The sequence below is a fragment of the Oryzias latipes genome, chromosome 23 (genome assembly GCF_002234675.1).
Source record: "Oryzias latipes chromosome 23, ASM223467v1".
NCBI lineage: Eukaryota > Metazoa > Chordata > Actinopteri > Beloniformes > Adrianichthyidae > Oryzias > Oryzias latipes.
Window position 1 is genome coordinate 15682494 of NC_019881.2, and position 25002 is coordinate 15707495.

The following is a 25002-nucleotide window of genomic DNA, read 5'->3' on the forward strand; positions in this document are numbered from 1 at the left end:
CCTGGCAGACAGAGTTGGCCACCAGTCCCTGACAGAAATAGCATGCGTGCTCTTAACCCTCAGTGTTTTACATGTATCCAAATTCACCTCCATGAACACGAAACGAAAAGATTTAGTGTGAGCACAGATATGCTCAGAGGGAGACTGACTCATTTTCATCTAAGACTGCAAAGATGAAGAAAGATAAAACTGACAAGGACTCAATTCTCCTTCCAATAAAAGAATTACGTCAGGGATCATCTTCTTTAGGGAGCGAGCCTTGCTGGGACCCTCCCCTCCTCCATAATGGATAACCAGGGATGACCGTCACACCCCATCCTCCACACAGCAGCTCTGCACTGAGCCAGCAAAAAGCATTTCCCATCATCTGTTCTTTGTTAGTAACTTTGCAAATGGACGCCTGATAGACACAACTGTGGTTTCCGTGAGAAAAAAACAAAACCTCAAACCTAGACCAAAAGTCCAACTGTTGAAAGAAAGAAAGAAAAACTCTTTATGTAAACGAATCCCAGGCATGTAAATACATCATGGGTGTTAACATACCTTTATAAAAAGCTGGTATGTCTCACTGTTGACAGTATGCGAGTGATAAATTTCCCCATCGTACCACAGGACTTTGCCTATCGGAGAGTTCTCTTTTGTCACTGCAAACATCTTCTTCGGGTTGCAGCATTTAGTCAGCAAATCCCTGCACAGAAAAAGAATGATAAGCCTGAAATCAACTGATGTCCATCACAGCTCCTGAAGCGTAATAAAAAAAAACCCTGATTAAATACTTCAAATACATATTTATATGACAGCAAATGCTTGAAAATACACACACAAAACACACAGAAGACCCTTAAGCTGTGCTGAGAATAAATGACAGATACCTCCGGATGAGCATCCGGCCAGCAGGCCTGGCTGCTGCTCTGCAGGAGATGTTTGTCTGTTATCTTAACCCGTTTATGACCAGATTTTTTTTTAGAGCTCCAAGGCATATAATGTTATCAGTTAAGTCCCCCTGAAGCACGTTTGTATTTACTTTTTTCATTTTGCACTTTTATTTTGAAGAAAGTAGCATGGTGACAATTGTTGCCAGTGGTCACACAGCTTGTCATAATTGGTCAAATGTAACCTAATAGTATTAGAGTAATATTAATCATTTTATATCAAAATAATAATGACAAAGAAAAAGGTAAAGCCTCAGGTTCGTCACGTAAAATTCAAAACAATAAACGATTTAAATGGCTCCTTTATTCTTGATTGTTATTTCTTTATATTGAAAACATCAACAGTGTAATTTTGAAAGCCTGGCTGCAGACATGATGACGCATACTTCACTGGTTTCACAAAGTAAAAAGTCCTATCAATATGAGCGTTTTACGACAACTATTTCCGAATCCACTGTGTTCTGATTACCAAAACGTTGATGTTTTATAAAAAAAGTACTTTTTTTAACGCAAGGATTGTTCTAATGCATTGCATAGTGGTCTATATTTCCCAATACCAGCATTTGCTAATTAAAAACAATATTTCCAGAATAAAGAAACAAAGGTACAAATCATGTGATGTATTTGTGATTAATTATCTTATACAATGTAACTAAAGCACTTGCAATGTAAATAATAATTAAAAGGCTGTATTTAAATGCTTAGGAGCTTGGGTTTTCTTTAAAAATGCTCCAAGTGGATGCAAAAGTATTTATGACTGAGGATCCCTAAGGACCAGAAGGCCTCACGTTACAAAACCGTATCTCCAAACAGAGGACAGAAACCTGAGTCCTCAGACTAACCTGTACAAATCGATGCCCGTCTGGTTCTTGCGCCACACGTCCCCCTGCCTCAGCACCTCGGCCACAATGTCTTTGTCGCGAGGGAGTCTGTATCCGGGGAAAACGTAGAACCAGCAGAGCACCAGGACGCACAGCGCAGCCCACACCGACAACTTGGCCCGGTAGCATCTCGCCAACATCTTTCTTCTTGCGTCTTCTTTTGTGGCGCGCCGCTTCTTCAGCAGCGCGAACGGTGGGTGCGCACGGACGGCGGCGCGGTACTGCGCAGGCTAGCTCCGAGGCTCTTCTCTCTGGGCGCGTCGAAAACGCGTCGCATCCCGCGTTCGAGGGGAGGTATAAATGGGGTTCCCCTGCTCTCGGTAGTCCTGATCGGTTTTAAGCATCAGTGTGGAAATCCGGTTTGGATTGCGCGCGGCTGAGAGGGGTAGCGTCTGTCCCAGTGTGCGCTCTGCAGGAATCCGTTGGGCTGCTCCCGGTGCATATTCACCATCATCTTCCAAGCTTGTCGCTGCTGCTCACTGCGGGCTCCCTGCTGCCCCTGAGGCTCCATGTGGCCCCCTCCTCTCACAGCCTCATGCCCCTCTCCCGCCCTCCTGCGCTTCCGTTGGGCCTGTCAGCCTAATGGAAGATATGCGGCGCAAATGAACCAGTCAGCTGAGAGCCCCCTGCGCCTTCCCCCCACTTTTCCTGACTGTCACCCCCCCCCCCCCACCACCACCCCCCAGCCGACACAAAAGCATTCAGATAGAAGCGCGTGAAGGCCACTAAAAATAGTCCAGTGTTGGGGCTCAGACAAATCACTGTTTGATTCATGCGCTCCGTATTATTACAGCATTTATGGTAGAGGACGACTCTGCGCGGGAACAGTCTCAGGGGGGTGGGGGCCATGCGGTAGATACAACAAGATTTACAAAAAAATCAAACAAAACTGCTGAAAAGTAACAACTAAAACTCTTTATTCCTTCTATGTTGTCATTTGGTTTATGCACAACTCTTTTAAAAATGTTTTAACATATTTTGTTTATCTAGCTAGTTATACTCTTTTAATCAACCCTTTATAAATAAAGAAGGACTTGACTTGATTGGATCTATCCTTCAGATTTGGCCTTCAGATATTGTAATGTTTCTTTTTAATCCTCAAAAGAATTATTTCATTCTCCGAAACTGCACTTGGAAAAAATAAAAAGGCAAGCATGTATTATTATTATAATATATCAATCTGGTTATATAAAGACGGACTTAAGCTTTTGGGAACCAAACCTAAAGAAGTCAAAATAGATTAATAATCAAAAAAGCTCTTGAATATTCAGTAGGCTGTCTTTATAACCATTACCAAAGCAAATTTCCTTTGTTGGGCTTACAAACCATTTCCTTTAACCAAAACGATATTCCCTGTGTATTTCCAGTATTTGTTTGTGTTTTTTTATACTTAAATCGTTACTTTTAAGACCCCACCACCACCACATGGTTTTCCTGATTTTTCAGATTTGTTGCCATGATTGTCAGTATGTTGTACTGCCACCTGCTGGCCTTTTGTTGAATTGCTGGAAAAGTTTGCCAAATGGGGACAACGATGAAACACCAGAGCCTTTCTATGTCTTTTTACTCCCTCACGCATTTAAAAAAATGTAAACTTCATTTAATCAATAAAGCTTGTTTCTATTTGATTATTTGATTTCAATTCTATGTTTCTCCAAAAATTTGACATAGAGGGTAATTAATGATTATTGAAATTAGGATATGATAAAACACATCTAATTTCTCATTAAGGGAAACCACTTGCATTATTTGAAGACCTACATAAAGAAGGCATGAGAAGGTTCTGCTGACCTCTAGTGGTGTGACTGACACCTTACCCCCCCAAAGAAACTAGAGACTCTTTGATAAACCATATGACTGCCAGCTGTATTTTCTTTATTTAGAGAGAAGCTAATCCCTTTAAGTGTTATTTTCAGGGTCCAGGGCAAGATTTAGACCAGAGGTGGTTTTTAGGGAACCTATTAGTCTCTTTCTCTGTTGGTTTATTTATACTGTGAACATATCAGAATGACCAAAGTAAGAACTGTGCACAACTCGGGGCACCTGCTGAACCCTGTTGGGATTATCAGAGGGCAGAGTCAAGGTTGCACCGGCAAGGACTGAGATGCCATGGCTAGCCACTTGGCTAAAGCCATCTGTCAGCTGTTCTAACTGCCCTTTGTGCAAACAATGGTGTTACTATGGAGCCCCTTTGCAAGATATGGGATGTGCGAAGAAGCAGGCAGGCACTAACAGATGGAAAAAGACCTGCTTCATCACAAATGTTATCATTCATATATGACAGAAGGTGCGCTTTTTAAAGTCTACAGTTAAGCAATGCTTTTGGAGCAGTTTAATATCAATAAACTATATCCCGGTGTGGGTTTGTCCACTGCTAATTGTATTGATATGTTATACTTTGCTAAAATAAAGGTCTTTATGCATCACAACATGCAAAAAAAAAAAATACATTACCTGCACGCAGACAGGTTGTTTAAAGATCAAGCCACGTCATTGCACTAAAATACAAATCATTGCATCTGTAAAATGTCAGCAGTTAATAAAAATACAGTTCGATGAAACAGAAAACCCCATCCCAGCCCTGTCATTGTATCATAATTCGAGGTACTGTCAATCATAGTTTTGCTTAAATACTGAGTCAAATGCACCCAAATAGCTAATTATGTGCACGCAATGTTTATGTTTTTTGTCTATGGATGATGTTCAGCCTTGGCTAGCAAGGTTTGTGTTTTGGCATTTTCTTATTCTCTTCCATTTGCCGATGAAACCTTGAAGCTATATGAGACAACATTGTGTTCATTCTAGTTTGAAACAATTGCAGAAATGTAGAAGAGAAGAGACATGCTTCCCTAAAACAGCTGGCTTATAGAGATGAAATGATAAATACTGTTCAAACCTTTTGAACAGTATTTTTGAACAGTTGAAATTTGAAGGACAGCTCTTACAAGAACTGAGGCATTATGTGAAAATCTATTTTCCAAAACCAGTTTTCTTAAAGCCACTAACTTGATAAAGATTTTCCTTTTAAATAACCATAAGAACCCATTTTTATTTAAAATGAAAATGATGTGGTTCGAAATCTGATTACAAATGAATTAAAATACTAAGCAGGTTTGGAATTTAAAACTTACATTTATTTCTACTAATGTTGCACAATTGTTGGCTTCTGAAAAACAATGTGGACTCTTACAGCCTTTGAATATGTATCACAACTTAATATAGTCATTTTGTAATTTTAAAAGTTCAACAAGTTTTATTACTCCTGGCTGTTGGAATATATTCTGTAAATAAAACAAAGAAAGGCTTTGGGTAAAAAAAAGCTATAAAATTGTGGTTGTTTTTCTTGTGCAGCAAAAGTAAAGCAAAAACTATTCAGTCTGCATTACAAGAAGCCCAGTCTTTCTGTTTTTTTCTTTTCCTTTTGTGAGTCTGTTTAGAGACATAAGGGGGTTGGGTTGCAACAGAAATAGCTCTCCCACCTGCTAAGGATCACTGCAGGAAAACGATGACAGAACATTTGTTATCCCCTCTTCATCTTTCTGTCTTTTCCATTCTTGTTGCTCAAGAGTGCATTGTATTTAACACTTGAGCTCTGTTTTGGTTGAAGAGGTTGAAAACAATGGACAATGTTTCAATGTTTGAATGTAACATAAACTCTCGTCTGCTTTTGCACTTGCAAGACCTTCTTACAGTTAAAATGAAATAGAGAAAGTTAGAAAAAAATGATACAAAGTTACCTATTTTCTTAACTTTTGCTTTCATAATCCTTCCTACAAAGTATATTCGTTGGAGGATGTGACCTAGATAGAAAGATTCAAAATGAAACCAAACAAACAGAAAAAAAATCAACAAAAATCAGAGAACATCAGACAAACTTTGTAGGAGATAAATGGCTGCATGTGGTACCAATTTACAAAAAACTCAAAACAGCCCTGGAGAATAAATATTCAACATGCAGAAACATTCCAGCAGCAGATGTTAAGCTTTACTGAACTTTTATATTGCACACATTCACTTTATTCCACCATAAACGCTGGAATAACTAGGGGTTTAGGGATTTTTAAGAAGTATGAGAGATGATAAAGATTAGCATTCGTGTCATCAAAGAAACTAATGTCAAGGAATAGTTGACGTCTGATGTGAAATTAAAAGAAAGAAAGAAAAAAACGCATTAAAGTTCCACTTTGATCATCTTTTGATCTATTGTAAAGCTTCCCTGCAGTCTTTCAATTATGATTATGGTGTTTTTAGCAAAAATAAGAAAATATGTGTCGTTTTCTACGCTTTAGTTTCTGCAGAGCGGTGGGAGTTATCCAAATTTCACCTCCGATGGCGGAACTGGTGGCAAAGGGAAAGCCTTTGCTCATTTCCCATCATCCCTTTGTTTACACTGTCCTGCTAGTTCACAACCCCTCACATCCCCAACCTAACATTACTGGTAGAACAAAAATGGGGAACAATTTTGGAGCTATCCAGGCGGTTCTATTTGTCTGCAAGAGGATGAATTGATATGGAATGAAGCAGGGAGTTTGTGCCCTACTGATCGTAGTTTGTAGTAGAAACTACAAGATATTCAACATAATTTGAATAAAGAAATATTTAGAAATGCAATTTTTAGCCTAATTTTCTTTATATATGTCCTCCATTGTGAGAAAAAAGCTACAACATGTTCAAAACACCAAAAACTCAATAAAAAGAAGTTAACATTATGAAACATTTCCGAATTTTCTCTTTCTTTTCGTTTGATTGCCATTATAACAGCAATTTAGACCAAGAAAACAACAACAGCAAATTACCCATTTTTAAAACCCCAATGCATAGAAACGTTTCAGAATAAAAAACTAACTATTTGTATTAGGTACAGTCCTTATGATTTCTGCAGCTTGGAGAACTCCAGAACACGTCCTCTCTGGCTCCAGTTCAAACCATCAAAACAGAGCATTGAAACCACTCAGAAAAAAAAAAAGAAGAAAAAAAATGTTTATCTATTATTACTGCTTTATTTTTGGCTGACAAAAAACAATAAACTATACCACAATTACTGTTAAGCAACTTTTAAATTAACTTTTTAATTTGGTTCCTTTTTCAACGATCCTTTAGTGTGTAAACAGTCATAAACGGTCTGTAACAGGAGATGAACCTGGTCTATTTCTGGACTATGATTGTGAGCTTTTGCCATTCATGACAGCTTTCTGGGGGAGTGTTAAACTTATCTTCTGCATCATCATTACTTAAACTAAAGACTCTTTTAAAGCTTCTTCGTTAGTGCTCACATTAAAAAGTTCACAGAAGTTCATTTTGAACAGGGGATTTTAGATTCCCAATGATTTCTTGACAGAGGAGCTGTCACAGACGAACGTGTAAAGCTGTAAAAACAACACATTGTTTGAATGTTATTGTAATGATTTCTAATCTGCTATTACTGCCTTATAACTATTCAGTGGCCACCCTGTTTTTTCTTAACCCATTTGTGCTTTTATTTTAATGTCATATTGATTTAGTCCCATTTTGCTCCATTCCTGGCTCTCTTTCTGTTATTGTAGCCTTGTGTCCCCTGTGTTTTCCACTCAGTTCCGCTCCATGTGTGTGTTGCACTCCTGGGTTCACTTAACTGCCAAGCTTGACTCTTACCTAATCCCTCTCCTCAGTATCATTGTCTCTTGTTAGCATAATTATTCTCCTGGCTCCTGTTTTTATTGATTTGATCACTTTGAAAGTATCCAAGATTATTCTTTGATAGTAAAACCTCCTTATCTTTCTCACTTAAATCTTTAAGATCTTTATTTTAGTCCGTCAGCAGCTCTTCTAAGCTGAAAAACGAAACAAAAACAACAACAATTCTGGCAGCATAAATGGTATGAAACCATAAATACAACTTCATTTGGTCCAAAATCGGATAAATAAAAAATAAAAAAGACAGTCAAGCTAAGCTGCTATGGTTATGGTCATTCAAAACAATTTAAGAAGATCCCTTAAAAAACAAGTATATGGAAACAACAGTGTGTCAACATATTTGCTTAAGACAAAATATTTTATTGCTTTCAAGGACACCATCTATCAAATACCATTAAAGTAATAGTCATGATGTAGCTTATTTTATCCCTCCCTGGTGTTCTCAGCATTGGGGGCGATATTTGCTGCTTGGTTTAATGCCAGCGCATTCTTGGGACCATAGGTTATATTTGAATGTGCACTCACCACCCACCTCACATAAAAAGCTGCCCATTGTCTGGATCAGCCACTCTTTTACTTGTTGCATCCTTGCTGACACCATCTGACAGGTAAAATATCTATAAATCCTCCAATCGCCAAGCAATTTTAAACCTCAGTATTTGTTTTTTTGGTGTCTTGCGTATCATTTTGATAGTTTTTAATCCAAGGAAATTCACTGTTTTCCTTTTTGTCCTCCACAAAAGTTTTTTATATATTATAAAGTTGCATGTTTGTCATCATGTGCGTGTTTGAGCCGTTTTTTTTCACCAGATTAGATCATTCTGCTCTGCAAGCTTTCTCCTAGTTAAATATTTTTACAAATATGTAATGAATATGTTAGAAATATTATGTACTATGTCTTCTTGGTAACAGATGTAAAGGATTGTGTGAGATGAGAACTGTTGAAATGACTCGTTTTAATCCAAAATGTCATTAACACTCTATTCTCATCTCCTGGGTGTTTGGGTTAATGAGTTCAGGTAAACTGAGGTATGAAAGTTTACTTTGCTTTATTTTGTATCTTGCTCTATTTAAACCAACTCCACAGTGTTTGCAACTAGTATTATTTATTGAGTTTGATTTCTGTTACAGTAGCCCCACAGAACCAGAGCCATGAATCCCAAATGGGATAAGGTGAGCCAGCTATGTTCCACTGTGTTAATCCTGCGTGCATGGGGAGGGGACACGTTGTCCTTAAAGTCATGGCAAAGATGTGCCGGTGGCTATCTGTCAGAATTGTTATCAACAACCCTGAGAGCTTTCCGCCTGACTTAATCCTAATAATAAAGCATTATCTTTCCAAGTGTGGCTGCACTGACGAGTTTGACCCAAGTCTTTCCATGGTAACTCACTGTATGGGGAAAAAAAGTGCTGTTAACTAACCAGAAACATTAAGAAATAAAAGTTTCAGTGATTCTTTGATCATTCTGCAATGCTTCTAAAGCTTTACACAAGATTAGAATTTAGAAAGATGTGAAAGTACATTGATATTTTATCTTTTTCTACAGCCGAAGTCGAAGATTTCGGCTTCCCGAAAGCTCTCCCTCAAAGTAAGTTTCATAAACAGAATTTAAATGCTTAGTTTTGAAAATTAATTTGCCCCTTTTTTTTCAACAAGGGAGCTTTAACTCCTTGATGTCTGAATTTATTTCCAGCTATGAGAAAAAAAATGCTTTCAAGTAGATGCTAAGCTTCAGTAGCAAAAGTGGTTTGATGCACATTTGCATCAATAGGCATAATTACAGTCCCACCTTCTTCTTAACAGTCCCTTGAGCTACAGACTGATCCCCTGTTCTTTCCAATCAGATGCTCCTCCTCACCAGAGCCTGTGAGGATCTGGAGAAGGAGAAACTAGAGCGAGAGGAAGAGAAAGTCCGCTATCTCGGGGAGAAGCTGCCGCCATTGCAGCTCTCAGGACTCTCTTTGGATGAGTTGCAAGTAAGAGCTCAAAAATGAGAGAACAACTTTTGTGCAGCTAAAAATAATACATATTAATATAAAAAAACCATGTAATTTCAGAAACTGTGCAAGCAACTTCATGAAAAAATTGACGTTGTGGATGAAGAAAGGTACGATTGTGAACATAAAGTGGTCAAACACAACAAAGATGTAAGTTTTTCTCTTTGACCAATATTTTGAGCTTGAAAAGTGACAGTTATGTCATGAAAAAATGTAAGAACTGCTCTAGAAAATGATAAAAATGCAAGTTTTCACTTCAATTGTTTTTTTTTTTTTTTTTCAAATTTTACCCTCCAATGCAGATTCATGAGCTAAAATTGAAAGTGCAGGATCTTGGAGGTAAATTCAAAAAGCCAGCCCTGAGAAAGGTCAGGGTGTCAGCAGACGAGATGATGAGGGCTCTTCTGGGATCCAAACACAAGGGCTCAATGGACCTCAGAGCAAACCTTAAGTCTGTCAAGAAGGAGGATGTCAAACAAGACAAGGTAACAAAATCCAAGAATTTGGCCCATCTGTCAGTCCACTGAGTGACCTGCAGCTCTGCTCTGGCTTTTCAGAACACAGGAACTCTGCTTAACATAAGTAGACCTGTATGTTATAGACAGCTAAATTTAGATTTTCCATCATTCCCAGGTTCTTACCTCTGAAGTGGGTGACTGGCGTAAAAATGTGGAGGCGATGTCTGGCATGGAGGGTCGTAAGAAGATGTTTGACACCGGCGGTGGAGCTCAGTGAGGAAATGAGAAAAGTGGCCAAACTGATTTTGACAGAAACATCAAATTCGGACATCAAACTGCCTTTTCTTTAAAGTTCCTTCAAGTGCATACGATAAAAGCACTTAAATATGAAAAAAGCAACATAGAACTTTTTAAATTTCAATAGTTTCTTTTGTTACACCTCAAAACAGGAAAAAAAAGTAAAATAAACAAATTTGTATCTTGAATTTTTCATTTCTATACTTGACTTTGTCCTATTGCATTTTTTTTGTACTCATTGCTTAAAAAGTCAAACGCTGATCATGGCGAGGGAAAACAAAGGTGAAAGATGGAGGGAGACTTTGATTTATTAGTTTATTTGAAGCATTAATTGTAGACAATAAAGCCATAAAAACACACAAATGTATCAAACTCTTTCAGAAATAAAATAGATACATTGAGTGACAGCTTTCCAATTTTTAATAATGCAAAATTTAAATTGAAACTTGAAAAAAGTCTGACACAGTTTTAAAACGAATTCTAACAAAATATATGTAAATGCAAATGTAATTAGTATCCTGGGATGCCATATTTCTTGATTGAAACCAAATAGCATGCTACACCTTTAAAGCAGTATGTTTAGGCTGAAAGTTGAGAACGAATTAGAATTTTTTGTTTTATTACATTACGCCATGCTTAGAATAGGACAACTGAAAGGTTTTTCTTCATCGTTATTTGCTTGTTAGCCAATTCAAAAATAAAATTTTTCTGCATTTTTAGTTTTTTGTTGCTGATTTTTTGTAATAAACAAATCATATATCGAACCAAAACAAAATCGTTCGGGAAAACGAATCGATGCATCCCTATTAGTTACAATTAAATCCTAAACATAAGTATAAAATATCAGAGTGCATGTTGTTACCCTCTATAAATAAATACTTTGGCAGGATAGTTGGATGAAATAAACCACAAACATAGTTGCTGTGTGAATTGCATGCATTCCTGTGCTTCCTGTGTGCATACATCACTGAAACCGCCTGCTGATGTCCACTCCCTGTCATTTAAAGTATGGCGGTAACACCAACAATAGCCTCTAGGTCTTTAGTAGTGACTACACAGGAGCCGCTATGTATTTATATGTGCCTGTTTTAGAAAGGTGTGCCTGAGTTCACTAGCAATAAGCACGCACCACATGGAGGCTAAAAAAAGTCCTGATGTTGTGTATATTGTATTTATTTCACAAAAATTTGCTCCAAAAACCAAACCAGACACTGGTAAAGACCCATTTTGGTCCCAAAGGACTATTCAGCTTCAGCTTGTGTTTTTTTTCTTTTTTTTTAATAAAATAAAACCTTTCAAACTTCATTGACAATTGTGTGGTGCAAGTGGTTTGATCATTTTTGTGAGTCACTTGAAAGAGTTTGGGAAAGAAGGCTCCAAGCTGACATGAAGGGATTCTGAAAGCCTTCATGTCAGCGTGGAGCCGCTAGGTATAACAGAAAGTGTTTAGTGAAAAGAGGATGAGATCAAAGGCCACAGGGAGAGCTGCACTGAGACCATGAGCTGGACACATGCAACACCGATCATATTGCATTATAAAGTTAAGTCCACCTGATGGCAGCAGACAGTCTCCATAGATAAGCAATAGTTAATATTCAGCTTTGCTAGGGAGTACTGAGCCCGTGTCCTGATATTAAGATATAAAAATATATCTTGTTCCCACAGATTAATATCTTGTTCCCACAGGTTATTATGTGACACGGGCTCTGTAAGGGAGAGATCAGGGTAAGTGAGAAATAAATCAAGTTAACAAATGCAGAAAACAGAGGATAATTCAGCACTTGTTCTTTAATTATGGTTTAGATCTTGAAAAGTATTTCAGAAACTCTTATTTTGAAAATCATACGATTTTTGGTAAACGGCATATGGCGCTTTACTACCTTCCTTGAAGGCCCAAGGCTCTTTACAGTCACAGTCCCATTCATCTATGCAGACACAAACATTTACAAACTGATGGCAGCTCCACTGCCAAACTCTGGTGCCAACCCGTAACCCTCAGGAGCTATGTGGGGTTCAATGTCTTCTTAGGTGAGTAAGAGGTCAGAGGTCGCTGTTATTCAATGTACTTATCAGCGATTTGATTTAATTTTAGGACAACTCTACTGTGTTACAGTGCCAAAAAGGGGATTGGGTTCTTCTTCACTGATCATTCACTGATCATATACGGTTTTCCGGTCTGCCCTCGGGTTCTCTGGCTAAAAGGAAACTGAAGTCGTAGTTAGACAGGTTATAAGATGGAAGTGGCAAAGCCTGGCAATAAATTATTACTGCTGTGGCTCCAAGCAGAGCCAGTTCATTTCCCTTATTGAATAACCTTAAAGCAGGAGAAAAATGAGATTTCATCTTCTAAGAAAGTGTTGCAACAGATCACATTATTTGCAGCGTGTGTGTGTGCAGTATGATGAGGGGCGGGTGATTGATGTCATTAATCTTCAACAGGGAGCATGAGCTGTGTGTTTACTGCCAAAGTGACAGGGTTGACAGCAGGTGGTCTCGTGATTAAACTGACCGCCCAAAGACTTGGAGCTCTCGGCTCATATTTAAATAATGCTTGCATGCAATCACCCCTTTAAATATGTCTGTAGGTGAAGGTGCATACATTTGACCCGCTTCTGCTGTGCGGTGGAGTTTAAGAGTTTATTACCTTTGCAATGTGAAAAGCTCTTTTGTCTGGAAAAGATGAGGCTCCATTTCAAACAGATGAAGTAAGACTTTGAACAATGATCAAAAAAAGAAGCTAATTTAAGTTTTATTTATTGGCAGAATTCAAATCATTTCATGTGGAAGACTGTAAACTGTGTTCTTTTCAAAATAATAATGATTAAAAAGTAATTATCCTAATAGAAGCAAAAAATGTGAAAAAAGTAAAAAAAACTAAAACTTCATTATAGCCCCAAACCCACACGTGGTTATAGATTATTGGCTATATTAATTTTTTTAAAGGTTTTACCCACGGCAATGTCCTTTATTCTTTTTTCTGTGTGTGTGGGTTGCTTACTGTGCTTCAAATTCATTTTAACCGGATACTAGGTGCATGCAAATTTCTATCATGGCCGGGGTAAAATCTTCGAATAAATTGGCAATAAAAAAGAAGAATTGCAATATCCTGTCCCTGCTGTGAGACAGAATAATGTTGTATTTTAGACCAAAAAAAAAACTTTCAATGCAGAAAAATACAAAAAGGCTTCAAAACATGTATTTGAAATGTGTATTTCTCATTATTTTCTTTTTTAATATGGCTTCTCTGTAACCTCTGGGCACCAGATGGACTAAGCAGGGACTGTGTACATTTGCAGCTCTCTGTTGTGACGTGACAAATAACCAGCTTGAGGCAGATCCAATTTATTTTTTTATTTTTTATAAAACTGTAGTCCTTATTTGGGGAAGTGACACAGAAAAAAGGCTTTAGAATGGCATTAGACTGGCGTAAACAAGGGTTTAAAAGGACGGATAAAAACACTCATGAAAATGTGCTCAGTGTAAATTACTCCATTCAGAAAATTTAAATTGGATTTTACTGATAGAAATGACTAAAGAAAATAATATAAACTTGGGTGTTTCCTCCTCTTGTAATCCATATAAACCAGCTGAAAAGTTGAGGATGATATTTAAATTGTAATCATAAAGAGCTATTTTGCAGTAACAAACGCTGTCCTGTCTGATCATCCATTGTTTCAGAATGGCTTTGCAGTAAAGAACACGATTTAATAAAAAGAGGACAAAATAGGAAAATTACTTCTTTCTCGAACTGCATAAGCGAGTAAAGGACACACACAGCCAAAACGGAGATTATAAAGGAAGCATGTATGAATGAATTTTCCACTAAGGGGCTGATTTGACTTAAGTTTATGGCTGCTGCCTCCAACAGACGGAGGAAGTCCTTGTAAGTGTTTCTGTCTTTGGGTTTAAATCTCCAGTGAACCTGCTTCATGGATGTTTCATCACAGTTTAGTGTTGTTTCACAGCAGGTATAGCTTGTCAAGCCTAACCCTACCATGAGACTTGATCTGTCTATGTGGCTGTTGCATTCAAAATATACAAACAGCAAGAAAGAAAGAGCTCTGGCATTGCCTAACATGCAACATGCAGCATTTATGAATGATAATTATTGAGTTATGAAGACTGCTGATAAAAGGAAATCTGGATTATGATGCCATGATTGTTGGTTTTCTTCAAAAATATTTGTAGTCAAATTATTCATAAACATTATCACCTTGATAAATTCATTATGCTCGCCTCAGCTTTTCATGCTACAGCCTCTAGTGACTGAATTTATTCTACTATATGTCTGTGGCCTGGATTCCTTTTCAATATTGATCTACCAGCAGTCGATAAGAAAGGGGAGCAGCCTGATGGTTATTGGTTTTTCACTGTAATGATGGCCAAGGGTCAAAGAGATGCAGTCATTAAAGATCCTCCATGCTTTAATAAGGTGGAAACATTTAAAAAGTCAAACCTTGATTTCAATTCAGCTCTGCTCAAGAGGGCGTCGAGGTACTGATGATTCCCAAAGAAAGATGTTTGCAATTTCTGAAAGAGTCAGAACTTCTGACGTGATCCAAGCCTGATTTTTTTGTTTCCTCATGTCTCCCTGGAGCACATTCTTTGAGATTGTCAGAATGATGGAGAAGCACGCTCGTGAAAATGCCCTAACCTCTTTCTCACCAGGAACTGAACTTTGTCTCAAACATCAGGAATATCTTTGACAGCTAAAAAAGTAACTCAGCAATTCAGAAACCTCCGACTTTTGGCAATGCATAAAACTGTCAACTTCAATAAAAACACAGTATTTAAACTACGATCTATTTTAGAAGCATTTCCCGTGGTCTTTTAAGTATGATTATGATGTTTTTAGCCAAAATCCAAAAAAGCTGGTGTCGTTTTTCTAGAACAAAATGTATGCAGTTTAGAAATTTGCTTCTGAGTTGTGGGAGGGACTGTTGGTGCAGAGTAAGCCCAGCCCCACTTCCATCCATCTGTTTACACCCTCTCCCACTAGTTTAGAGCCCCTCACACGCCCAACGTGACATTACTGGAGCAAGAAACTGGCAAGCGATATTGGAGCTATCCAGCCGTACAGTTTCGAGCCAGCTGCCAGCTCAGACGTGGAAAATGAAGACGTACACGGATGCATCTGAATGGGATGAAGCAGGGATCTTGTGGTGCCGATTGTAACTTTTCAGTCACATCTAAAAGCTTTTTGAAACCGTTTTTTTCCCCATCTGCCCCTGATTCACGAAGATTTGAATAAATAAATGCTCGGAAATGCAATATTGATCTTAATTTTCTCAATAAACAGTATGTCCTTCATCAGAAAAGAAATGCCACATGAAAATGTAAAGAACAAAAGACGGTTTCCATCAGAGTGGATCTATAAAGTCTTTAAAACTGGAACCGTTTCAACCATTGTTGAAGCAGTAAATTTAGAAAAAAATCAATCACGGATTTTACCTGCTTTCATCTGAGCTGACACTTTATGAAAATAGTTTGCAAATAATAAATCCACAAAAATCTGATTCACCAAACAGGCCTAGGCCCTCTATATAGAGTGATTTCTTAAATCTGCAGATATTGTTGTTTTTGATCATAAAGGTATTGCATCAATGATTGGTGTTTAATGTAAATTCCACTTCATCCAGCTGAAACTTCATGAAATTAAAATTGTAGATTTCGGCCTCCCAAGCAGTGGGAAACTGAATTTTTACATTTTTGGCTTCTGAGCAGTCTTGTGCTTTTGGCAGGATGCTCCAGCCATGTCTCACTCTGCAACTTGTGCAGCCATATGCTTGGAAGGACCCAGCTAAACCCCACTCTGGCTCACTACTCACTACTGTGGTCCTAATGTCGCTCAGGGGTGTTCAATATTAAAACACCTCTTCAAAATCCTGAGGAAATAACTCAGACTGTGGGGTTTTTGAAAAAAAAACATAAATAATTAGACATGCAACACAAAACTCTGGTTGCTGCAAATGTTTCAGTGCCACCTCCAAACAACAGCCAAGGACTCTTGCTGTGAAATCACTTAAATGCATCAGGAGGGTGCAACTTTGCAAGTCTGAAACTCATTTCCCTTATTTTCTCTGCCAGCATGCCCACTGATCCACCTGATTTTCCTTTCTCCCTCAGACAACATAAAAACATGTCCTTGCTTCTATCTCCACGAAGCAAATGCACATTGTGCTTTTTACCTTCTAAGAAATTTTTTTTAAAGATCCTACATCCCCTCTGCAGGAAGTTTTAAAGGAATTAATTTTGCAAATTATATGAAGCAACAACGGAGCCAACAAAGCCCTACACCTCCCCACAAAAAAATGTTACTATATATGTGCCAAAACCAGAACTAGGAGCAATTCTGATTGCATTTGCAACACAAACATGGAGTTGCTTTTAACTCATCTAAGTCACAGCATGCAAAAGAGATGAAATTGAAAAGAGTCTCCATCTTCCTGATTACACAGTGAAAAATATTTGAATAAATGCATGATAACTACAAAGGTAAAAAGAGAACAAATCAGCGATGAGGGGATCTTTTTTCTTTAAAGCAAATTCTGCCACAATAACAAAATGTTTTATCTTGAAATCATATTTCTAGATGCTTAAGATGCTGAGGTTGTCACTTTTATTTTAAACAATTTTATTCATTGATCCATTTCAGTTTTAACGGGCGTCACAGACCCAAAACGCCAATGAAAATCCAGGGGACCAACAGTGTCGTGGTTGACAGTTTTAAGTATCTTCACCTCAACAAAAAGCTAGACCAGTCCCACAACACTGATGACCTGTGTAACCCTTGTGCTATCCTAGGCACTTTAACATTGGGAGATGGGTCATCTAGACCCACTGCGCTGAACCTTTTTTCTACAATAATTTGTGAACCTAACTGGTGTCCATGGATTACATGGAATCTTTCCACCTTTATCCACCTTTGTCTTGGTAGGGAGACCATGTCAATGTAAGGGTGGGGTCATCTAAGATAGCACAAGGGTTAAGACGGGTCAAAGTCACCTTCATCTTCGGATGCTCATCGGAGTGTGCAGACCTCTGCTAAAAACTTCTCATGACTCTGCAGTAGCCTCTGCTCTTCTGTTGCCTGCTGGAGAGCCAGCGGCATCGACAGGAACAAGAAGAGATCGAATAAGAGGGTCAGGAGGAACAACTCTGTCCTGGGCTCCTCGCTAGACTCTGTGGAGAAGGATGTTGACCAAACTCATGCAGATCCAAAATGTGCAACAGCCACTGAGAAGTTCCTGCAGAAACAGAGTCAGACAACTCCATTTTAGGAACAAGCGTTATTATGGGTCATTTAATCCCACTGCCATCAGACTGCTAAACTCCTTTGTTTTATCAAAAAATACCCATTTATTTATTTATTTACTTATTTGCTTGTTTGCCATATTTGGTAATCTGTGATTTGTATTGTCACTTGTTTTTTTTCTTTTGGTCTGCCATGTCAGGTGAATTTCTCCTCTGTGAGATGAATAAAGTTCAATTCAATTCAAATAGGTTTTCCCATCCAAGTCTTCCGGTCATCCAGGACACTGTAGGCTAAAAATGACAAAATCTGTTTATTCATACAAGTTTATTTGTAAAGTGTATTTCATGTAAAAAGCAAACATTAAAAACCATTAAAATTAACATTTAAAAGAAATGTAAGAAGAAATTAATTTAAATCAAGCATAGCTAAACAGTGTGGATGTAAATTTTAAAATACAAGCTAATCAAATGCAGCAATGAATAAGCTGCAGCCTCCTGATATTATTTTTTTAGTCCTGTAAAAACACTGTTACAGTGGTCAAGTCGACTAAAGATGAAAGCATGAACTAGTTTATCCAGGTCCTGGAAAGGATCTTTAACCCCTGAAATATCTTTAAGATGATAGGTTATTTTTGAGACTGCCTTAATGTGGTTTTAGTCTCCTGGTGTCATTGTAATATAAATCCCAGTGTCATCTGCGTATCTATGGTAACATCAGTATTAACTTCTTTGAAGGTATTTCTGACTTTTTTAAGCTATAATACTGTTGTAGCTTTAGGAATACATTGGTGGAAGCTATATGAATGCCTTAGTGAAGGTTAAAGTAAACAGCTTTCAGTTTTGAATCATTGTAAAACCAAACTTAAGGAGTTTGACAAAAATATTTTACATAATCTGACAAACAATAACAGTTGTATTTTGATTTTTTTTAAATTACATTTTAAGATTTTTTTTTTTTTGGTTTCGTAAAAACATTTTTGTTTTGAAAAAAGGATCACTTAATGGTAAAACATATTTTGAATTTGCTTATTTATTAAAATAAGGCTTTTAATGTTTTATGGGAAAAAGAATAAAGAAAACAAATATATATATATAAAAAAAGATAAGTCAATGTATTTTTTGCGTGCTGACATCACAGTTCCACTAGGGCGCCGCCTCCACGCTGCTGATGCCCCCCCTTGCATCATCAGCACCATTTCTGGCATCCTCATTAAACACACCGAGAGAGGAGGGGAGACTCCACGCATCACGGGAGCGTAGAGGCGTCAGACCACCGCCACAGCATCTCCGATACACACCGTTCCGAGGCCCCGTCGACACATCACAGCGCCTCAAACAGCTGAAGAGGAAGCTGACATATCCGGGCACACGGCCAGAGCTACACGAAGTAATGGAGAGCCTGCTGGATAATCCAATGAAAGCCGTTCTGTACCTGAAGGAGCTCACCACCATCGTCCAGAACCAGCAAAGCCTGATCCAGACGCAGCGCCAGCGCATCGACGAACTCGAGCGGAAGGTGGAGGACCTGATCGGAGAGAACCGACAGTTGCGGGACCCCCACCTTTACGTTCAGCAGTCCTCCCAGCACCACCACCACCACCATCACCACCACCCGACTCAACGCAGCGCCAGTCCCCAGGCGCCGGCCCTCCTCCATCAGCTCCCGGGGAGCAGCAACAAAGCCGCGGCGGCTCACAACAGCCAGCAGGCGCAGCAGCAGCAGCATCCTCCTCCTCCTCCTCCTCAGCAGCAACAGCAGCAGCAGCAGATCACCACCCCAGCGGCACAGCATCAGCACCACCCGGCTGCCCCCGCGCAGCTGCAGCTAGTCCCCACCGCGCCGCAGTCCCCCAAAGTGAGCAAAGGCGGCCCTGACGCTGCCGAGGAGGACAAGAGGAGCGCCTGCTGCAAGTCCCTGGTTCCACAGACTCCCACCACGCTCTGCCGCTCCGTGGGTTTGGCCAGGAAAGCGGAGTAAGTCTCCTTACTCCCGTTTGGGTTTCACTCTCTAAAGACTCCTCACATATTCTCAAAAAGAAAAAAAAAAGAAACAAAAAATGATTTAATTAATGAATTAATGCACATTTCCTCCAATGGTGAAGTAAGAATTGGCATTTTTGTGTAGTATTAAGTCAAATTTTTAAATAACAAAATCTATCGTTTTATGACCCAAATAAGGTGTGTTCCTGCAGTGCACCGTCTGTTCTGCTCCCAATTATCTAGCAAATGTGTTTGGCTTCACATATGATCCACTTTGACCATCAGGGAGCAGGAAGACACATCCAAATGTGTTGTCTTTGAGTAAACCACAATGGATTGGCAAGTTTGTGTTTTTACTTTTGAAGATTACATTAACACAAGTTTATTTATTTTTAGGTTGTTGCAAAAAAGAAAAAAAAATCCAATTCTTGATGCACCCACTTTTTATTTGTTTTAAAAGTTGTTTTTTTAAACAAAATTTGAAGATGAAGTTTTTGAAAATGGTTAACTTGAGGAGAAATAAATTATTTTTAAAGTGAAAAGACAACTATTTAAAACAGTTAACTTACATCCATCCTCCTGACCACCAGAGAGAAAAAAAAACAAACATCCAGTCATTTTTTATAAATCCTTCAATAACTACAATTCCCAGAGCCCCTCCCTTCACATTTGAGATCATAAAAATAATCATGGGCTGTCCTATGTAGTTACCAAAAGGAGTTCAGTAGTATGCAGTTGTTGGGAGGTATTCAGGTTTAAAAATGTCCTCTACAGAGGACAAATCTGCAGTACAAGCACCATTTTCCGTTTGCTTCATGTAAAATTGTTATAATTTTGGTGCATTTCATTCTAGGATTGTCACACACCCTTTAAGCCACATGAACAAATAAATGTGCAGCCAACATTTATTTTTTATTTTTTTATTTGTATACTAATTCAGCCTAGTATTAAGTACTTGCCGTTCTTGAAATCAATTCAAATTGAGACGATCTGTTTTAGTCCTTGTGAGTATTTTCAGAAATCGTCTTTCCTGCTCATCTAAATCTGGGCCACTAGAATTGTGGTTTTGTAAACTGTGTTTGCTCCTAAACATCACTTGCTTTGAACGCATAGCTGCTCCCTTTCACTTTATTTATATATAAATATTTTAAACAACTAAATTTTTCTTGGTAAAATATTGGTATTGCTGTGAGAATTTGCTGTTCAGATAGGGTTCTGTGGGGTAGTTTTGTTCAAAACAGATCTGCTAACTTGGAACTCTGTCTCAGACAGACCGGTAAATAGTAAAATTTATGTTTACAGACCATAAATGTGCCATTTCTAGTAGTTAAAATCTGTTTGTCTTTGTAAAAAACAAAAAAACAAAAAAAAAACAAAAAACAAAACAGACTGCATTCCTTACAGTTTTATGACATTTTTTGATTTCTTTTCACTGATCGGATTTTCCCCCTTTTCTTGTAGAACTGCAGTCATTTATTCATTTATCTCCTTGCCCACACTAAACCGACCCTCAACCGAATGCTACATCACATTTTCTTCTCCTGTTTGTTGTCCCTGCATTGTGTTTTTGGCCATGACCTTCTTATTTTTCTAAAAAAAAATCATTTCCTCTCAAGCCTCTGGGTTTTTTTAGAGAAACCTCTGTACAGCATATTTGATTAATGAAAAAAAAAGGACCCTTTAAAAGTGCTGTTAGAACAAAAGGAAAAAAAAAAGAAAAAGACGCTCCACAGTTTCTACTATCCTCCACTGTACATGATGCTGGATGTTCTTTGCCTCCATCAAGGTCATATGAACCGCCTCAACCAGAGCCACAAACGCAACACACAAGGCAGTGAACTGAGCCCATCTGCTCCACTCAGTTGCATTGTTTCTGCTAATCCAGATTGATTTATCATTCCATTAGGTCCTAATTCCTAAGGAGTGTGGGTCAGGGATAGTGTACATTTGCATGGGAGTGAAAGGAACAGCTTTGAAACTGATTGTCAAAGGGACAAACACACACGAACCCGCATTGGCATGACAGCCACAACACAGACATCAGAGGGGGATTTGCTTCTTAGACTTGCCAAACATTCATTCTGAGAGTTCGGCAGAATGATGAACAACCAGACGTAGAGACGGAGAGTGCTCACACGAGCATACTTTGTTCCTAATGTAAAAGCAGGGATACGTGACTCACAGAAGACGTGAGGAAGCTTTGGAGTTTCTGCTTAGATCATTGATTCTACTCTGACAAGATGGTCCAGCAGGACAAAAGTGATTCAGTTCTATTAATGCGAGGCCAACTGGGACATATTGCTAACTTTCTAATAAGGCAAGTGTGTACTTCCTGCTAAAGATATGCCTTCACTTGGTTAAGATAGTGGAATAGAATCTTATCTATGGATATACATTTATAATTCCTATCTAATTTTATTCAATTTAAATGTGTATTTGACACAGAAAAACATAAATATGGACCCTTTCCAAAAATATTAAATAGCATTAAAATTTATTTTCCTAATTCTATTCTGAAATATAAACTTTCATAGAATATAGCTTTAGGACCCTTGTTTATTGCTTTCAAGTATTTATTTTAACACAAATCAGGGTTCCAGCTCATAAAACTCACAAAAACATCAACTTCAAAAAATTTGAATACAGTGGAAAAACCGGTCTACATCTCAGTTTTAGCAAAATGATAAAGACAGATTATAATCACATCAAATCTATTAAAATAAACTATTTTTAAATGATATGTCCATCTTCAGTACCTCAAAAGGAAGAGCATGTCAAGGTGAGGGGGGCTCGAGAGCAGGTAGGACCCAGACGCAGAGATGGGAGGCCAACGGGTTCAGGAATAGAGGATTCATTAACAAAAGGCGCTGCCGAGCAGGATGACAAAACGAAACAAACTTACTGTGGCGTGGCGAGGGACATGGAACATGACATGAAAGAGTCAGGGAAAAGACGTTAGAGACGTTAATGGACCAGCACAAGAGGAAGGGAGAGACGAGACTTAAATACAGACAGGGCAGACAAGACACAGGTGAACATGATCAGGACAGATAGGGACCAGGAAGTAAAACTCAAAAACATGACAAGACAGGAAACCTTTCAAAATAACACAGGAAACAAAACTCAAACATGACAGAACAAGAACAAAAGCAAAAACCAAGACAAAACAAACTCAAACCATGACAGAGCAGGGGTCAAGTCCAGCTGGAAAATGAAATCTGAGTCTCCATCCAGATCCTCAGCAGAAGGAACCCTGAAGCCCTTTAAAACATTTGGTTGCAGAGATTGAAGAAAGCAGAGTTTACAAACTCCAGAAATCGATCAAACAGCTGGGCCTAAATCTATATTATATTATGGAAATGAATACACTTTTCTATGACATTCTAATTTTTTGGAAAGGGGTTCGTTAATTTTCTGGGATGTTATTCTTTTGAAGGAATGAAGTAATCCCTCAATATTTAGACATCAATGATTTCCCGCTTAATCATCATTTTTCCATCTTTTAACTGTGATTTTATTTTAATAACAGGAAACCAAAAACCCTTTTGAAAATCTTTAAATGAAAAATTAAATGCTAGCTCTTCCCCATCACACACTAGTCATTTGTGGCTTTTATTTTAACAATGCGAGACAGAGTCGAGTCTTTGAAGAGTTACTTTTTTGTGTCTCGGATGGAATGTTGAAGTGTCGCAATTGCTTTCGCAATCCGAGGAGGATTCTTGATCGGCCTTTTCTAAAGGCATCTTTCATCCACCCTTTCTTGTCTACTTCCTTCTTTCTTTTTCCGTCTTCTGCATCCCTCTTTTCCAACTTCCATCACTTCCATGTTCACCCCCCCCCCACCAGTTTTGACTTCTCCTTACTTGAAAACAACCTTTCTCCACTTGTGTTCCTGCTTGTCCTTTTTTTGTTGTTCTCTTTCTTGCATTCCGTCTATTTTTTCCAGAATTACTATGCCTCAAACGTCCTCCTCCCCTCACACCTTTTTCATCACCACCCTCCTCCGTCTCCTTCCTTCCTGTGATCAGCAGCTTATGCTACTAGAGCCACCTCTGCAGTCTGAATCAGTATTCAAACCCATCCTCTAACCAGCCGGTTCTCCACCACTTAACCCATTCACAGACTAGATTTGAGCCCTCGGTCCTTTTCTTTGTACATGTATTAGAGCTGCCAAAAAATGAGTGAAAGCTTGGCCGGGAGGATGACAATAGGAAAGGAGGAGGCACTCCACCGTCTAATGGGCACCGTTCTGTTACACAGGAGGAAATCCTTCCATTATCATGCAGTTTTAAGTGATTTTCCCAAAAACACAACATGCCCCCCACATTGGTCCTGACCATCCCTGCATCTACCATGTCCTCGTTTTCATCCCTGCACCAACATATGTCATCTCTTTTGTGAATTTCTGCAAGCAGCTGTTTTCTTTAGGATACCAGTCTGCACACACGTGTAGTTTAGCACACACACATCTCAGTGCATGGATGCTGCAGTGTCTCATTGTTCTGATGCTGTCACATGAGTAAGCCTGGAGCTTTACCGCCACAGATTCCACCAATTCTTTAACATCAGTGAAAGCTGCATCCGTGTGTATAATCCTCATCTCAGAGAAACAATTGAAACAATATTGCCCTCCGTCTGTAATTTCCATCCATATTTTTCCACAATTTTAGCTCAGCTGGCAGTTTTAGTGTGTTACAATGATTGCACATTTTTGCTAAAAAAGATGCAGATATGTACGTTTTAGGCTTTATGTAAATTAATGGTTGTTGGCATCTTAAATATTCTGAAGATTTTATCTTAATTCCATGTTGAAGACTGAAAACATGAGGTGTACATCAGCCATTTTGAGTCAGCTATTTAGTAATCTGTCTTTGTCAGGTGATGTCATGCTCGTAAAACAGCATTGCATTCTGTATTGAACCCCTTCACGCCGTATGTTGCTACTTTGTTACATTCCATCAAATGCAGGACTCCACTTAATTTAACATCACTTTAAACAGAAAAAAAGAGTCAAGCTTAGGGGGGGTTAAACCACCATGTTGATGGCATGTATACATTTGTGGGACTAAAACACAGAGGAATAGCTTCCTAAACAAAGTAAAATTTAAAATAGTTTGAATTGTTGCTTTCCTATCTAATTAAAAAAGACTGATTCAGCATCCAATATAGATATCTGCTCAAGGAAATCTGACTTCAAGATTTATGCAATACCACTTCAGTTATTATTTTAAATTAACATTTATTTGAACTATTGTTAACATCCAGACTGGCGTGTGCTTATAGTCCTGCTTCAATAAAAAATGTTGTTTTTGGTGTTTTTATAATGCTTTTGTGGCATTTTTCTAATGATTGAGGATATATTTAAAGACAGTTATGATTAAAACTTCTCCAGCTGTAGTAAACAGTTATAGTTAAAAAAGAAAAAAAAAGTCCATGGCATATATGTTGGTGATTTTTTTCATATTGGGCCAATAAACTCAAATTATGTAAATAACTGGCGCTGATACATCGCCCATCCCTGTAGAATTT

The 25002-nt window shown here is 38.3% G+C and overlaps 3 protein-coding genes across 6 annotated transcripts in view; 2 read left to right on the forward strand and 1 right to left on the reverse strand.

The window, feature by feature from the left end:
* The window catches only part of st8sia1 (ST8 alpha-N-acetyl-neuraminide alpha-2,8-sialyltransferase 1), a gene marked incomplete in the record, with an annotated part of 12497 nt that extends 10544 nt beyond the window's left edge, over positions 1 to 1953 (reverse strand). The window contains 2 exon segments of the mRNA NM_001104868.1: positions 544 to 688; positions 1775 to 1953. Coding sequence (NP_001098338.1) covers positions 544 to 688; positions 1775 to 1953 — 324 coding nt within the window.
* Positions 1954 to 8012: 6059 nt separating this feature from the next.
* LOC101167333 (troponin I, slow skeletal muscle) lies at positions 8013 to 11544 on the forward strand. 3 transcript variants are annotated; one of them, XM_004083048.4, is made up of 8 exons: positions 8013 to 8094; positions 8506 to 8515; positions 8618 to 8659; positions 9034 to 9075; positions 9332 to 9463; positions 9545 to 9634; positions 9787 to 9969; positions 10118 to 11544. In XM_004083048.4, exons 3-8 carry the CDS (start codon positions 8639 to 8641, stop codon positions 10217 to 10219), a joined length of 570 nt encoding a protein of 189 aa, XP_004083096.1. In that variant the 5' UTR covers positions 8013 to 8094; positions 8506 to 8515; positions 8618 to 8638; the 3' UTR covers positions 10220 to 11544. The 3 variants fall into 3 exon arrangements, with proteins under 3 accessions (XP_004083096.1, XP_011489445.1, XP_020569922.1); XM_011491143.3 differs by lacking the exon at positions 8506 to 8515 and having other exon boundaries at positions 8061 to 8094; XM_020714263.2 differs by lacking the exon at positions 8013 to 8094 and having other exon boundaries at positions 8365 to 8515.
* A 7033-nt stretch (positions 11545 to 18577) lies between these two features.
* Positions 18578 to 25002, forward strand: part of iqsec3 (IQ motif and Sec7 domain 3) — a 101461-nt gene continuing 95036 nt past the window's right edge. The window contains exon 1 of one of the 2 annotated variants that reach the window (XM_023952353.1): positions 18578 to 19467. In XM_023952353.1, coding sequence (XP_023808121.1) covers positions 18662 to 19467 — 806 coding nt within the window. In that variant the 5' untranslated portion in view covers positions 18578 to 18661. The remainder of the gene's footprint in view (positions 19468 to 25002) is intronic. The other variant, XM_023952352.1, reaches the window with a different exon arrangement.

Bases quoted from the DNA above. Each gene is read 5' to 3' on its own strand.
- LOC101167333 (XM_004083048.4), top strand. From the start codon at position 8,639: ATGAATCCCAAATGGGATAAG. The intron at 9,076-9,331 runs GTAAGTTTCATA...CTTTCCAATCAG, and splicing joins CCCGAAAGCTCTCCCTCAAA to ATGCTCCTCCTCACCAGAGC. The intron at 9,635-9,786 runs GTAAGTTTTTCT...CCTCCAATGCAG, and splicing joins TGGTCAAACACAACAAAGAT to ATTCATGAGCTAAAATTGAA.